Below are 15,584 nucleotides of genomic sequence, written 5' to 3' on the forward strand. Positions count from 1 at the left end.
AACTAAGGAAATGAATAAATGTTTGAAATGATGAACTATAAAAATGCACATTGACCCTGATATGTATATTTAAAAAGAGATGCTGTACTATCTAAGATTCTTACAATTAAACTGATATGATGTTCTTAAACCCTAATCTATAGGCAAAATATCTCAGTAACAAAATGGACATTTTTTAGTTTGACAGCAAATTGAAAATTGTTATCTTTATGCTTGTCATGTGTATGAATGCCCATCTGTGTGCTCAAGTGTGTAGAAGCCTACAGGTGATACGGGGACATTTACATATTTGCATTCCCATGATTCTTTGAGGCAAGTCTCTCAGCTGAGCCCACAGTTTGCTAATACTGCTGTTCTTGCTAGCTCACTTGTTCTGGGAATTCACTCCTGTCTAAGCACTGGAATAGCAATTGGCCATCCATGTCCCCCAGGCATTACAAGGCTCTGAGGGTGCACACACCCATCTCCACATGTGTACTGCCCACATGTCTTTACTGGACAACTGCCATCCATCAAAGTGTGGCTTTATTAGGGTCATGAATGCAATTCAAAGTATATTATCCTTTTGTTGTTCTGGTAGGCAAATAAAAACTGATTTCATATATCATTATCATTATTATTATCATTATCATCATCATCATTATTAAAAGCAATAATGCCATGCTGGCTTGCAAGGAACGTACTTGTTGATGAAAGTAAACGTCGTTTTAAAATCTTTAGATAGATGATGATATGAAGTATTTAATTTACAAAGCAGTACTAAAAATTGGTTCTAATAATGTGCATAAATTCAAAAGAAGAACCTTTTCAGGGTTTGGGCAGATTCTATAATGTGTCTTGTGAGGGAAAAGAACCATTTCCAAGAAAAACAGAGACACGCATTAGCAGCCCATGCTCTGAAGATTCCTTCCACATTTGATTCTTGTTGTACCTTTCCAGCAAGTCTGTTAAATAAAAGTACACAGAGAAGAAAGTCCTTTTTGCTTTAAGATGCTCCTTGCTTCATCCCATTAGGAAATACTGGCAGTCGATGCCCTCAAACTTCCAAATCAGAAATATTGAAGCTGAAAGGGGAGGAAAGTAGGTGTTCTCACAGCTCGGAATCTTACTTCTTTAACATATCCTTGATGGGCAAAAGAATTGTCATGAAGAAATTCTGATCCCTTCTACTATGAGAGTCAATGATACTATTTCTGATAAAGGTGAAAGGTCATCTCTAATAAATGATCAAAACGTAATATTCTACAGGGGCAGGTATCATATCCAACTACATTATACAGAATGGTCAGCTGTCAGTAGCGTATTAGGAGGGGAACATTGTTTATGAAATAAACAACACACTTACTGGCAAGCCCTCACTTGCCTCACCTTATACCATGGGGATTCAGTCCTAGGGACACAGTGCATCTGACATCATTAGAGTGCTTTCCTGAGGGTTAGGAGTGCTTGGGGCATTAATGTAGGTTAGTTAAGTAAAGCGACAGTGCTAATAAAATGGGAGATTCAAATGTGCATTGCAGAATACACTGGGGCTTTAGGGATGGGAAGAAATAGATTAAGCGAAGATAAATGTTTTAAAAGGACATAAACAGCATTCATAAAAAAAAGTCAGTTGACTGAATGAGGAAGGAAACACTTAGAAAAGTGAAAATATGAACTATGTTTGAGTCTTTTGTTAAGAAAGATAACGTGCATTAGGAATTAATATCCTGTATTTTTTTTTCTGAGGATTTTGGAGTGGCATACATGGCTACAGATGATGACCGTTTTCCCTGGGATCAGGACAGCATCCTGAGCAGAGATCTGCTTTCAGCCTCATCTCAGCAGCTGTGCTATGAGAACCTGAACGGATCCTGTGTCAGGAGCCCATACTCCCCAGGCCCTCGCCTCATCCTCTATGCAGTCTTTGGCTTTGGTGCTGTGCTGGCTGTGTGTGGAAACCTCCTGGTAATGACATCAATTCTTCATTTCAGGCAGCTGCACTCTCCTGCCAACTTTCTGGTGGCCTCCCTGGCCTGTGCTGACTTGTTGGTGGGTCTGACTGTGATGCCTTTCAGCATGGTGAGGTCTGTGGAGGGCTGCTGGTACTTTGGGGACATTTATTGTAAATTCCATTCTTCTTTTGATGGGTCATTCTGCTATTCTTCTATATTCCACTTGTGTTTCATCTCTGCTGATAGATACATTGCAGTCAGTGACCCCCTGATCTACCCCACCAGGTTCACTGCATCTGTTTCTGGCAAGTGCATCACCTTCTCCTGGCTCCTGTCCATCATCTACAGCTTTTCCCTCTTTTACACAGGAGCAAGTGAAGCTGGGCTGGAGGATCTAGTGAGTGCCCTCAGCTGTGTGGGTGGATGTCAAATCGCAGTGAATCAAAGCTGGGTCTTCATCAATTTCCTATTATTTCTTGTCCCTGCCCTTGTGATGATGACTGTCTACTCTAAGATCTTCCTCATTGCAAAGCAGCAGGCTCAGAACATCGAGAAGATGAGCAAGCAGACTGCCAGGGCATCTGACAGCTACAAGGACAGGGTGGCCAAGAGGGAGAGGAAAGCAGCCAAAACCCTGGGCATCGCAGTGGCTGCCTTCCTCCTTTCATGGCTGCCGTACTTCATTGACTCCATCATTGACGCCTTCCTGGGGTTTGTCACGCCCACGTATGTGTATGAAATCCTAGTTTGGATAGGTTACTATAACTCAGCCATGAACCCTTTGATTTATGCTTTCTTTTATCCTTGGTTTCGAAAAGCCATCAAACTCATTGTCACTGGCAAAATCTTGAGAGAGAATTCTTCAGCCACCAACCTGTTTCCTGAGTAGATTCTCGGTTTAGTTGAGGATTGAAAAGAGATTGACAGGAGGACATTACTGGGGAGATTGTCCATATCCGCCTCTTAAAAATGATAAATTATGCTTCCCCTGTGACCCAAAGACATAAAAACAAATGGCATGTTCTTAAGTAAAAACTTAATTTCTAGTTATGACAGAATCAGAATATCAACTGTTTTCCTCTGAATTTTGTGCTGCTTAGAGTTCCCTAGTTTTCCTTGGTGCATGGCAGGAGCCCCCTTTCCTGTCTTTCTAAGATTCTGATTGTTGACTTTTGTTAAACTTTTAACCCTTGAGGTGGAATATCTTGTCTTTATAGCTCTTAGTAGCATTTTTCTTTTTGTTCCTACATAATTTTTATCGATCATTTGGGAATTTTACACAATGTATAAAGACTATCACTCTTACATCCCATCCCTCCCAACCCTCCCTATTCTTTGCCCCTTCCTAAGGAAAAAAAAATAAGAAAAAAATACACCAAGTGACTTAAATGTAACTGAGTCCTTTCTCACATTCCCCCCGGAAGCCTTCCGTGAAGAACAATAATTCAGCAACTTCATTCCAAAATTCAAGGACTCTCTTTACTGACTTCCTGTCTAACCTGTTCCTCTCCTTTTCTGAGGTATAGGGGAGAGGATGTAGAGAAGACATCTGTGCTTAAGAGCTGCCTCTTACTTGGAGAATAGGGACAGATAGGTCTAGAGTAACTAAGGCCCAAAGGAGCTCATTCAAAAATGTTATTTTTAACATTAAGGAATATAATTTATGTATTAATTAATATTTACTAAGTTACTTAAAGAGGAAAAGAAAAAAACAGTGTCACAAACAATAACATCTGTTCAGTGAACTGTTCTAGGGAGCAAACACCCAGAGGAATTGTCAATATCCTAAAGATTTGCAAGTGGTATATGTTTTAATTAGTGATTGAACGATGGTCATTTCTATTCACTGTGATTTATAAGCGTGCTGATTACTCTCTTTTTTTTTTAAAGTTTCTAAGGATTATAGAAGTTTTCAAAGATGTCCATAAAAGCAAAGATAATAACGTGTTCAGAGGAAGAAAACACTCAGCTAAATGGAGACGTAGGGAGCCACACCCAGTCTGGAAATCTCATTTTCCTAGGAAGACATATGTCTTTGTAAAAATGCCCTCCTCTTAAAGGTCTGAATTCCTCGTGCAATTTCCGCTGAGAAAAAGCCAACAGGGTGTTTTTGTGATTTCTTGCTTAATCATCAACTAGAGGCTAGTATACAGCACAAAAATAAATGCATATTGTATTCTTCATCTGCCTGTTTCAGACAAAAAAAATTTATCAGAGTCCAGGCGGTAGGGCAGAAGAGACAGCTCTGCAGTTAAGAGCAATGGCTGCTCTCCCTGAGGACCATGATTCAATTACCAGTTTTCCATGGCAGCTCACCACCATACATAACTTTAGTTCTGTTTGAGACTGACCTTCCACAGGCTTCCTAAACATATGTTTGGTAGACAGACATGGAAGCAAAACACTCTTACCTACTGTAGAAAAATAAAGGAAAAAAAATGAGCCTTAAATATTTGGCAAAGTTGTTAATACACAGAGAAATCTTCTTGCTTACTAGTATTCTCTAATTTCATGAGGACAAACATCGACTTTTAACTACCAATATACGATGTCTATTACTGTCAGGTACTTAATGCTGGTAAATTCCCCCTTAGTTGTGATCCTGTTTCAGATTCTTATGTGAGACAGAGTCTTTCTCTGCAGCTCAGACTAACCTCTATTGGGTTGTAACTGCAGGCAACTCCCCTGCCTCAGGTTTCTGAATGTTGCTTACAGGCTTGAACTGGTACACATGGGTTCTTTCTGATTCCCTACAGTTGAGGAATCTGTCCTTGTGAGATGGACAGACGACTAAAGGCTCCTAAGACTCCTTACTATGCCCTGCTCTTGGCTCTTCAGATCAGACCTTAACATCGTCACTTTATTTTGGCCTCAGCTGTTCAGACGCGAGTGTCTTATCCTGCACGCATGGAACTGTGACTCTTCTTCACTAGAGCGAGTGTAGATAAACAAAGGCTTTAGAGGAGCTGGTGCTCACTGTAATCTTCTGCATCCAAAGAAACTATTGTTTAGTTCAATGGAAGCAAAGCAGAAATTCCTTTTTCAGTAGCCTTGTGTGCTGTCTAGGTTTATATCAATGTGAGCAAGAGAGAGGTATGTGTCAGGAGGAAACCTCATTTGAGAAAACACCTTTGTCAGATGTTTGGAAGGAATTTTCTTAGTGACTGATGGCAGAGAGCCCAGTCCATGGTGGTTGGTTCCACCATGGGCTGGGGTCCTGGCTTGTATAAGGAGGCAGGCTGAGCAAGCCATGTTGAACCAGACAGTACTTAGCACCCTCCATAGGCTTTGCATCAGCTCCAGTCTTCAGGTTCCTGGCCTGTATGAGTTCCTTCCTAAGCTCCCTCAGTGAAGGACTATTGCCTGGAAGCATTTGCTGAAATAAACCATTTGTTTCAAAAGTTGCCATGGTCCTATTGTTTCATCACAGCTTAAGGGGTCCCTAGAGGTGTCACAGGAGGCAGGGAAAAAAAACCTGTAAGAGCTGAGAATGATAACTTGGTTCTGACTACTTAGTCAACCTGGAGCAACCATGGTGTCAGATGCCAGTGCATTCATTGCCAGTGTATTTAAACACAATAGAAAGTGGATAAAAGTTTCAAGGCAACAAATATTTCCATTCTAGTTGCACAATAAACCTTGAGGTAGGACTACATAGAAACTCCTTTGCAAAGTACACGGACCGTGAAGGTGTGTTCTGTCTCTACACAGAATCTAGAATGTAGTATGGATTCTGATTGAGACACACAGAGGTCCACAGAGCATTACGTCCATGTGACATCTCCCCTAAGGGTGGGTTCTATTACCCGGGAGCTGCAGATAATAGTGCAGTGAGGAAGACTCTAGGATAAACGTTCTGGGGGACTTGGGAGAGGTCTGCATCTACTGATAGCAAAATGACACCATGTCATGAACAAAGTCCACTCTCAGCTGTCTGGGTGGAATCCAGTATTTTCTTTTGTTTCCTGCCTGGAGGAGGTGCCCCTGCATGGTCAGGCTTCCTGTTTCTCCTAGTGCTTATCTGTGAATACAAGGACATCTGTGTCCCCAGCACACAGCAATAGCAATCCTGACGAAGACATGTGAACCATGCCTGTCAAGTATTTTTGCCATGTTCCTTCTTTGGTCAATATATGTTCCTGAATACTCTCTATGCACTGTAGACTGAGTATAGATCTGAACATGTTAGTGGTCAGTATTCTCTAACAATCCTGCTGCTTGTGCTGGTTTCTTACATGAGCCCTACTTCAGTGTCTGTTAACGGACCCACCCAGTAGCAAACACAGGGACTCAGGCACTGGAAGCACAGGAAAGAGGGAACTTTAAGCCTTCAGAGGATCGCCCGTCATCTTAAAGAGTGTTTCCTCTGTGCTGAGGGCTGATTTAGTTGCAAGAGTTCGTTAACTCTTCACCACCACCTAGTAAATCAGGTGGGATTGTTCCTCCATTAGTGAGGGTGCTTAGAGCAGAAGAGGCCAAGGCTCGCACCTAATATCATCAAAATCACACGTGGGCCTGCACCACACTGATCTCAGAGACTAAGGGGAATGGTGCTCCCAATATTCCTCCCACCACAAAGGATAACGAGGCCCAACATTAAAAAAAGAAGTTTGGTATGATTTTGGAGCACATAAATTTCATGAGATTATTTAAGGGAAATAATTTAAGGGAATTCTAATAAAATTAGAATTAAAGGTCTATATATGTGTGTGTATGTGCATATGGGTATGTGCATATGAAGGTAAATATATTCTCTATGTATAGGTATGTGTATAGTCATGTATGTATGTATATGTATATATACATACATACATGTCTGTGTTGGGGTATGGGTGTGTTTATATTGTTATATGTGTACGTGTATACATATGTGTATGAGCTCCCCTGTGTGTTGGTATACTTGGACGTGTATTTATGTGTGTGTATTTTTTCATATATATATGTGTATATTTATGTGTTTATGTCATTATATGTGAATGTATATATATATATATATGTTTGAGTGAGTATGTGTGTGTGTTGGCATGTGTGTGTGTGTCTGTGTGTGTGTGTGTGTGTGTGTGTGTGTCTGTATGTGTCTGTGTTTGTGCTATTCTTTTCTTCCCATCAATTTGATTACTTCTGTTTTTAAATTTTCAGGGTATGTCTTAAGGAATTTCAGTAAGAATTTAGGAATTACACAATTCCTAAACAGATTGTATTTAATTAGTATGATGTTAGGTAGTGGACAACAATTCAACAGTTTGATTATTAAAGTTTGGAGTTGCTCCATCAGTTATTGAAAGATATCCAGACCTTGTGCCCTGCGATCTGAATCCTTTCATACTTTCCAGGCCACAGCATGGTCCAGAGGTTCTGGGAGGATCTCAGGGCTGTGCTCTCCCATCAGCACTGTAGAGTCTGGTGGGTGGCTGCCAGCATCTTCCTCTTCTGCTTTTAGAATATGGAATCTGAATATGAACTCAGCAATCTAATGGTGATATATTGGTGAACATTTTCAGAGAAAAATAAATAGAAATTTTGATAATGCATTTCAAAATATAAAAATTTAAAATGCTTCCAAAAGTATCAAAGACTCAGTTACCATATCTGCTCAACCAAAAAATTGAGATATCTCAAACCTGTGATAGTACACTGGAGAATATTTAAAATATTCAGAAAAGGAACAAGGTAGAGACCTTAAACATTGCATTCTTCAATACTCGTTTTTTTTTTAGTTTATTGGATATCTATCTATTTATCTATCTATTTATTATTTATTTATCTATTTATTTATATTTTAAATGTTATCCCCTTCCCTGGTTTCCAATCCATAAATTCCCTATGCTATCACACTTCCCCCTACTTATACGGGAGTGTTACCCTTCTGCAACCGCCCACCCATTCCCACCTCCCCGCCCCGGCATTCTCTCATACCGGAGGAGGGGGTGTCCAGCCTTGGCAGGACCAAGGGTTTCTCCTCCCATTGGTTCCCAACAAGGCCATCCTCTGCTACATATGCAGCTGGAGCCATCGTCTGTCTATGTGTACTCTTTGGATAGTGATTTAGTCCCTGGGAGCTCTGCTTGGTTGATATTGTTGTTCTTTTGGGAGGTAATCCCCTTCAGCTCCTTCAATCCTTTCTCTAACTCCTCCAATAGGGACCCTGTTCTCAGTTCAATGGTTTGTTGCTAGCATTGACCTCTGTATTTGTCATGTTCTGACAGAGAGAGCTTCTTTGGAGACAGTTATATCAGGCTGCTGTCAGCATGCACTTCTTGGCATCAGCAATAGTGTCTGGGTTTGGTGGCTGTGTGTCCATGGGCTGGATCCCCAAGTTGAGCAGGCTCTCATAGGCCATTCCTTCAGTCTTTGCTCCAAACTTGTCCCCATATCTCCTCCTAGGAATATTTTTCCCCTTGTAAGTAGGAGGAAAAAAGACTCAATAAAATTGTTGCAGACCACATCCAATAACACATCAAAATGATCATCCATCATGATCAAACCATACCAGAGATGCAGGTATGGTTTAATCTACAAAAATCCATCAGTGTAATCTACTATATAAACAAATTCAAAGAAAGAACACATGGTCATTTCATTAGATGCTGAGAAAGCATTTGACAAAATTCAACACCCCTTCATGATAAAAATCCTGGAAAGATCAGGAATTCAAGGTCTGTATCTATACATAGTAAAAGCAATATATAGCAAACCAGTAGCTAACATCAACCTAAATGGAGAGAAACTTGAAGCAATCCCACTAAAATCAGGGACGAGACAAGGCTGCCCACTCTCTCCCTACTTATTCAATATAGAACTTGAAGTTCTAGCCCGAGCAATCAGACAGTGAAAGGAAGTCAAAGGGATACAAATTGGAAGGGAAGAAATCAAAATATCACTATTTGCAGATGATATGATAGTGTACTTAAGTGAGCCCAAAAGTTCCACCAGAGAACTACTTAACCTGAAAAACAACTTCAGCAAGTGTCAGGGTATATAATTAACTCAAACAAATCAGTAGCCTTCCTCTACTCATAGGATAAACAGGCTGAGAAAGAAATTAGGGAAATGACACCTTTCACAATAGTCCCAAATAACATAAAATATCTTGGTGTGACTTTAATCGAGCAAGTGAAAGATATGTATGACAAGAACTTCAAGTTTTTGAAGAAAGAAATTGACGACGATCTCAGAAGATGGAAAGATCTTACATGCTCATGGAGTGGCAGGATTAATATAGTAAAGATGACCATTTTGCCAAAAGCAATCTACAGATTCAATGCAATCCCCATCAAAATTCTATAAAGAATCTGAATTCTTTATAGAGATAGAAAGAGCAATTTGCAAATTCATTTGAAAAAAAAAACCCAGTATATCGAAAAACTATACTCAACAATAAAAGGACGTCTGGGGTCCCGGGACCACCCTCGTCTCCAAAGACCCACTTGGAGGGGAGATAGCATCTGTGTCTTTGTCTGTGTCTGTGTTTTGTGCCGGCTAAACTCTGGGTCTGTATTTGCTACTCTGGGTCTGTATTTGCTCGAGAGTTCTGGAGTTCTGGTTTCGCAGTCACTCCCATCTCGGGCTGAGAGGGAGGCTCGTTTCTCAGGAGAGAAGCGACTGTGAGCGGTAGACGTGCCTGGGGCTCACTGATTGCACTGCCCTGGGAGATGTTCCAGGAGGTGAGGAGGGACCCCAGGGACACCTGGGAGATTCCCATCTGGGTGCTTGTGAGGATTCAGTGATTCTCCTGGATTGGAGAAAAGACCTGCCCTCCTGGCCATCTGTATTTCCAGAGTGGTTTTTGTCTGTGTGTCTTAGGTCTTTGTTTTGTGTTCTGGTTGGGAAAGAGGAGTGATGTGGAATCCGCTCCCCTTCATCTGTTTTTGGTGAGCTCACGGAAGCTCCCATCTGAATCAGTTTGGTTTTGTGGTGATCTTGCGGTGGCCAGTTGTCTTTTGTTTTTGTGCGCACTTCTGTTTTTTTGTCCGTTAATCTTTTGATTGTCTTTCTGTGTGACTGAATGCTTTTGTCCTTTTTGGTGGACCTCTATTTTCTGGACTCTCTTCTTGTTTTCTCACTATCCCACTTGAGATGCTTGTTAATAGCTGTTACAGGAAATACAGAATCCTACTAGAGGCCAGAAAAAAAAATGTTCCAGACACGGATGTAAGGCCCTCACTTCTGCCTGTTGGATTCAATACGCCTGAAGGTAGGGAGTGCTCCGGGTCTGCCCCCAGGCTCCAAGGATGGGTCTCCCAGGGGCTGGAAAATGCCCCACCAATCTGGCTAAGATAAGGAAAAGATATAAAGAGAAAGTTACAGAAATTTAAAGGATTAAAAAGTTAGAGAGCTGAAGAGAGATAAAAGACAAGAGAGGAACATATACTGGCCACAGTAGTTAGGGAACCTAAGAAGACAGTACCTGACAACAGAAGAGAATTCCTGGCTAAAGATTAGTGTGCCTAATACAAAGAAAAAGGACACTGGGTCAGGGACTGCCCCAGAAAGAACAAGAGGGGCCACTGGAGAGCCTCTTGGTCCTAGAGTGCTGGCTATGCGCAGAGATAGAAGAAAAGCCTGCCCAGTTGTTTTATGGATACAGAGACCCAACGCTCTGTGCTCCTATGCCCCAGTGGGCCAGTATCCAAAGACCTTGGGTACAGGGGGCTACTGGCAACAAACAATACTTATGGACTACCCGAAGAACAGTGGACCTTGGCGTGGGCCGGGTAACCCACTAGTTCATGGTCATCCCTGACTGCCCCTATCCCTTGCTCATGAAAAATTTGCTCTCCAATATGGCTAGCGTGGGCTAAAATGGCTGGGTGAGGCCATGTGTATGCATATCTGCAGACTGTGTATGTGGAGCTTAAGACTGTCTCAGTGCACCAGTACCTGATGCTGGGAGATGTGTGACTTAGTGCTGTTCTGCCTAGAACCCATCACTCCTGCCAGCCGGGCACTAACAACTGTCACCCAATCCAGGGTGATAGAGTGGCTGATGTTTTGCCTCTGAATAGAACGTCCCAAAAGATGGGACCACTGGTCAGCTGCCATGGACTAGATTCTCCACCGGTTGGGGGCAATCTGGTCACCTTGCTGCCCAATCCTGACCTGGAGCCACCATAGCATGAGTATCAAGTACTGGCAGAAGCCAATGGGTAAGAAAAAAAAAAGACCTCTGCGACTGGCTGATTGATCCCTGCTGAAAGCCGAGGCTACCTTGTCTACCGATGGAAACAGTTCTCTTCATAAAGGTCAGAGATAAGTACATGCTACAATGAAGGACAACACAAATGTCATCTGGGATGGACAAACCTCTACCCCCCAGCACATCAGCACCACAGATGCCTTACCATCTCTTGGATGCCCTGATGAAGCCAACAACTGTGAGTATTATTCATGGCCCAGGACATCAGGAAGGAAGAGATTCAGTGACATGGGACAGTAACAAAACAGATAAAGTGGCTCGGGGAATGGCTATGCAGGAGCCTATCCTGGTTACAGGCCTACAAGAGACAGCCACTGGGAACTGAGATTGGACTAAGGGATGGCCTCACTTAGAATGTACAACAGAAGAAAAGGCCCAAATTGCTTATCTCGTAGTGTTCGTAGATACCTTTCCAGGACCAAACAAGAGACAGCCTCGATAGTCATCCAGAAGATACTGGAAGAAATCTTCCCCTGATTTGGAATGCCCAAGGTAATCTGGTCAGACAATGGCCCTACTTTCATTGCCAAGGTAAGCCAGGGTGTGGCCAAGTATTTAGAGGTCGATTAAAAATTACATTATATCTACAGACCTCAAAGTTCAAGACAGATAAAATAAATAGATAAAGCTCTAAAAGAGACCCTGCCCAAATTAACCATGGAGACTGCTGCAGACTGGGTGATACTCCTTCCCTCTTGCTCTCTTCAGAGCAAGAAATCTCCCTTCTAGATTCAGCCTAACCTCCTTTGAGATCTTATATGGGGCCTCAGCTCCTCTGACTATATTAGATGATGTTACCGAACCAATATGTCATAGTAATAATGATTTGTATGCCAGGCTAAAAGACCTACAGGTGATACAGAAAGAAATCTGCTCACAGCTGGCAGCAGCCTATGCCCCGGGGACCCCTGAGACATCTCACCAGTTCCAGGTTGGAGACTTGGCTACGTACAACGACACTGAGCCCAGACACTTGAGCCTCGCTAGAAAGGACTGTACCTGGTGCTGCTGACCACCCTGACAGCTGTCAAGTCTCAGCCTTCACCAGCCACATACTAGCCGTTGGGGCTGAGAGCTGGGACCTAGAGAGACACTCAGATCTTCAAAAAGCTCCCTAGACTTACACATCAGAGATGGTTTGAGAGCTGGTTTAATAGATCTCCTTGGATGACTACTCTGATATCTTCCCTTATGGGACCCTTCTTAATTTTGCTTCTGTTTCTGATTATAGGTCCCTGTGTGTTAAATAAGCTAGTTACCTTCATTAGAAAAAGATGAGTACTGTTCAGATTTTGATGTTATGTCAACAATATCATATTTTACAAGGTTAAAAAAAAACAATATTATAAAGATACAAAACAATAGTTCTAAGATTAGAACTAGCCACGAGAAGAAGTGGGAAATGAAAGATAAAAGTTTTAAAGTTGCCCCCCTAGACACAAAGTTTAGAGCAGAAAAAAAAAAAAAAAAACAGGTTCGGCCCCAGAATTGTATATTCCAAGAAGCCTCTCCTAGGGCTATAGAATGGATAATTACATTGGCCAGCTCAATAGCTTTCTCCCAGAAACTAGCTGACCATAAATCTTAGAGAACAATTTTGAGAAGCAGGAAACAACGTCTCCTAAGAACTAGCGGACCATGAAGTTAAACAATCTGAGAAGTAAGAGACAGCTTCTCCTAGGAAACAATCTTGGGAGACAGAGAGTTCTTCCTTGTGATTTTTCACTGTTATTCTATGACGCCATCCCTGCCCCCTCAGGTTGTGGTTTCTCCTTTTAAATACCTCTTCTCCCAGCCTCTCGGGGTCGAACTCCACTGCCCCTGCGTGGGATACGAGTCTTGACCCCAGTGCACTGGTTGCTATCGATAAACCTCATATAATTACAACAAGGACGGTCTTGTGTGAGTTCTTGGGGGGTTGCGTCATCCCGAGACTTGAGTGAGGGTCTCCCCACTCCGGGGGTCTTTCATGGGGGAATCACCGTCCCTGAATTCACGCAGGTTTACAGAGCAATAGTGATAAAAACTGTGTGGTATCGGTACAGAAACAGGCATGTAGATCAGTGGAATAGAATTGAAGACCCAAAAATGATCCCACACACCTATGGCAACTTCATCTTTGACAAAGGAGCTAAAACCATCCAATGGAAGAAAGATAGCATTTTCAACAAATGGTGCTGGTTCAACTGGAGGTCAGCATGTAGAAAAGTGCAGATCCATCCATTCTTATCACCTTGTACAAAGCTTAAGTCCAAGTGGATCAAGGACCTTCACATCAAACCAGATACACTCAAACTAATCGAATAAAAGTGGGGAAGAGTCTCGAACACATGGGCACTGGGGAAAATTTCCTGAACAAAACACTAATGGCATGCTGTAAGATCAAGAATCAACAAATCATGAAACTGCAAAACTTTCATAATTCAAAAGACACTGCCATTAGGACAAAATGCAACGAACAGATTGAGAAAAGATCTTTACCAACCCTACATCTGATAGGGGGCTAATATCCAAAATACACAAAGAACTCAAGAAGATAGACTCCAGAGAGCCAAACAACCTTATTAAAAAATGGGGTACATGGCTAAAAAAATGTTCTCACCTGCGGATTATCAAATGGCCAAAAAGCACCTAAAGAAATGTTCAACTTCCTTAGTCATCAGGGAAATGCAAACCAAAACAATCCTGAGATTCCACCTCACACACAGTCAGAATGGCTAAGTTAAAAGACTCAGGTGACAACAGATTCTGGCGAGGATGTGGAGAAAGAGGAACACTCCTCCATTGTTGGTAGGATTGTAAACTGGTACAACCACTCTTGAGATCAGTATGGAGGTTCCTTGGACATTCCACTTCCTGAGGACCCAGTTATTCCTCTCTTGTGTATATAGCCAAAAGATGCTCCAACATACAACAAAGACACGTGCTCCACTATGTTCATAGCAGTCTTATTTATACTAGCCATAAGCTGGAAAAAACCCAGATGCCCTTCAACACAGGAATGGATTAAAAAATGTGTTATATCTGCACAATGGAATACTACTCAGCTATCAAAAACAACGATTTCATGAAATTCATAGGCAAATGGAATGAACTAGAAAATATCATCCTGTGTGAGTTTACTCAATCACAGAAAAACATACTTGGTATGCACTCACTGATAAGTGGATATTAGCCAAAAAGCTCAAATTACCCAAGATGCAATCCACAGATCATAGGAAGCTCAAGAGGAAGGATGACCAAAATGTAGATGTTCCCACTCCTTCTTAAAAGTGGGAAAAAATATCCATAGGAGGAGATATGGAAGCAAAGTTTAGAGCAGCGATTCAAGCAATGGCCATTCAGAGTCTGTCCCACATGTGGCTCATATATATACAGCCACCAAAACTAGATAAGATTGATGAAGTTAGAAAATGCTTGCTGGAAGGGACCGGATATAGATCTCTCCTGAGAGACACATCCAGAGCAAGTCCAATGCAGAGGTCAATGCTAGCAGCAAACCACCGAACTGAGAATAGGATCCCCCTGGGGGGAATTAGAGGAAGGATTGAAAGAGTTGAAGGAGCTTTCAACTCCATAAGAACAACAATGCCCACCAACCAGAGCTTCCAGGAACTAAATCACTACCGAACGACTATACATGGACTGACCCAGGGCTCCAACTACATATGTAGCAGAGAATAGCTTTGTTGGGGCACCAGTGGAAGGGGAAGCCCTTGGTCCTGCCAAGGTTGGACTCCCAGTGCAGGGTAATGTGGTGGGGTCAATAAAGGGGACGTATGGGGGAATTCTAATATGGGGGAGGGCAGGGGAAGAATGGGGGCTTATGGACAGAAAACGACAAAGAGGAATAACGTTTGAAATGTAAGTAAAGAAATATATCTAATAAAAAAATTTAAAAAAAGAAATTGAAACTAAAACTAAAGTAAATGTTCGTAATTATGACCTTGAGAAATTGCATATGGCCTTTGAGATCTGTTAAAAATTAATATCATGCCATCCAACATTCATACAATTAAACTAAACCAACCTCCCCAAATCATAAACTATAAGCTAAACATCTCAAATAATAAAATGGGCAATTTATAATAAAACAGAGAATGAAATATTATTTCTTATCATTATTTGTGGTATATGTTGGAGTGTCACATGTGAGTGGTTGTGTGTTGAAGCCTATAGGAGGCACTGAGCCCTTACAGACTTGCACTCCCGTGATCCTTTGCGGGAAGCCTCTCAGTTGAACCCTCAGCTGGCTAACACTGCCATGGTAGCTAGCTCGCTTGTTGTGGGAATCCACTCTCTCCTGCCTCAGCACTGGAATTGCAAGTGGGCGTCTGTGAACCCAGGCTTTACAAGGCTCTGAGGGTGCACACACCCATCTCACACCCATCTCCACATGTGCACTGCTAGTACCTTATTTACTGGACAGCTCCCAGTCATCAAAGTGTGGCTTA

At 42.0% G+C, this 15,584-nt stretch overlaps 1 protein-coding gene across 1 annotated transcript; it reads left to right on the top strand.

Annotated features, from left to right (window-relative positions):
- The first annotated feature begins 1,746 nt into the window (after window positions 1–1,746).
- Window positions 1,747–2,823, top strand: LOC116894670 (trace amine-associated receptor 7b). The gene has a single exon (XM_032896373.1). It carries the CDS (start codon window positions 1,747–1,749, stop codon window positions 2,821–2,823), a length of 1,077 nt encoding a protein of 358 aa, XP_032752264.1.
- Window positions 2,824–15,584: the final 12,761 nt, after the last annotated feature.

This window comes from Rattus rattus, chromosome 2 (assembly GCF_011064425.1).
Source record: "Rattus rattus isolate New Zealand chromosome 2, Rrattus_CSIRO_v1, whole genome shotgun sequence".
NCBI classification, from domain to species: domain Eukaryota; kingdom Metazoa; phylum Chordata; class Mammalia; order Rodentia; family Muridae; genus Rattus; species Rattus rattus.

Bases quoted from the DNA above. Each gene is read 5' to 3' on its own strand.
- LOC116894670 (XM_032896373.1), top strand. From the start codon at position 1,747: ATGGCTACAGATGATGACCGTTTTCCCTGGGATCAGGACAGCATCCTG.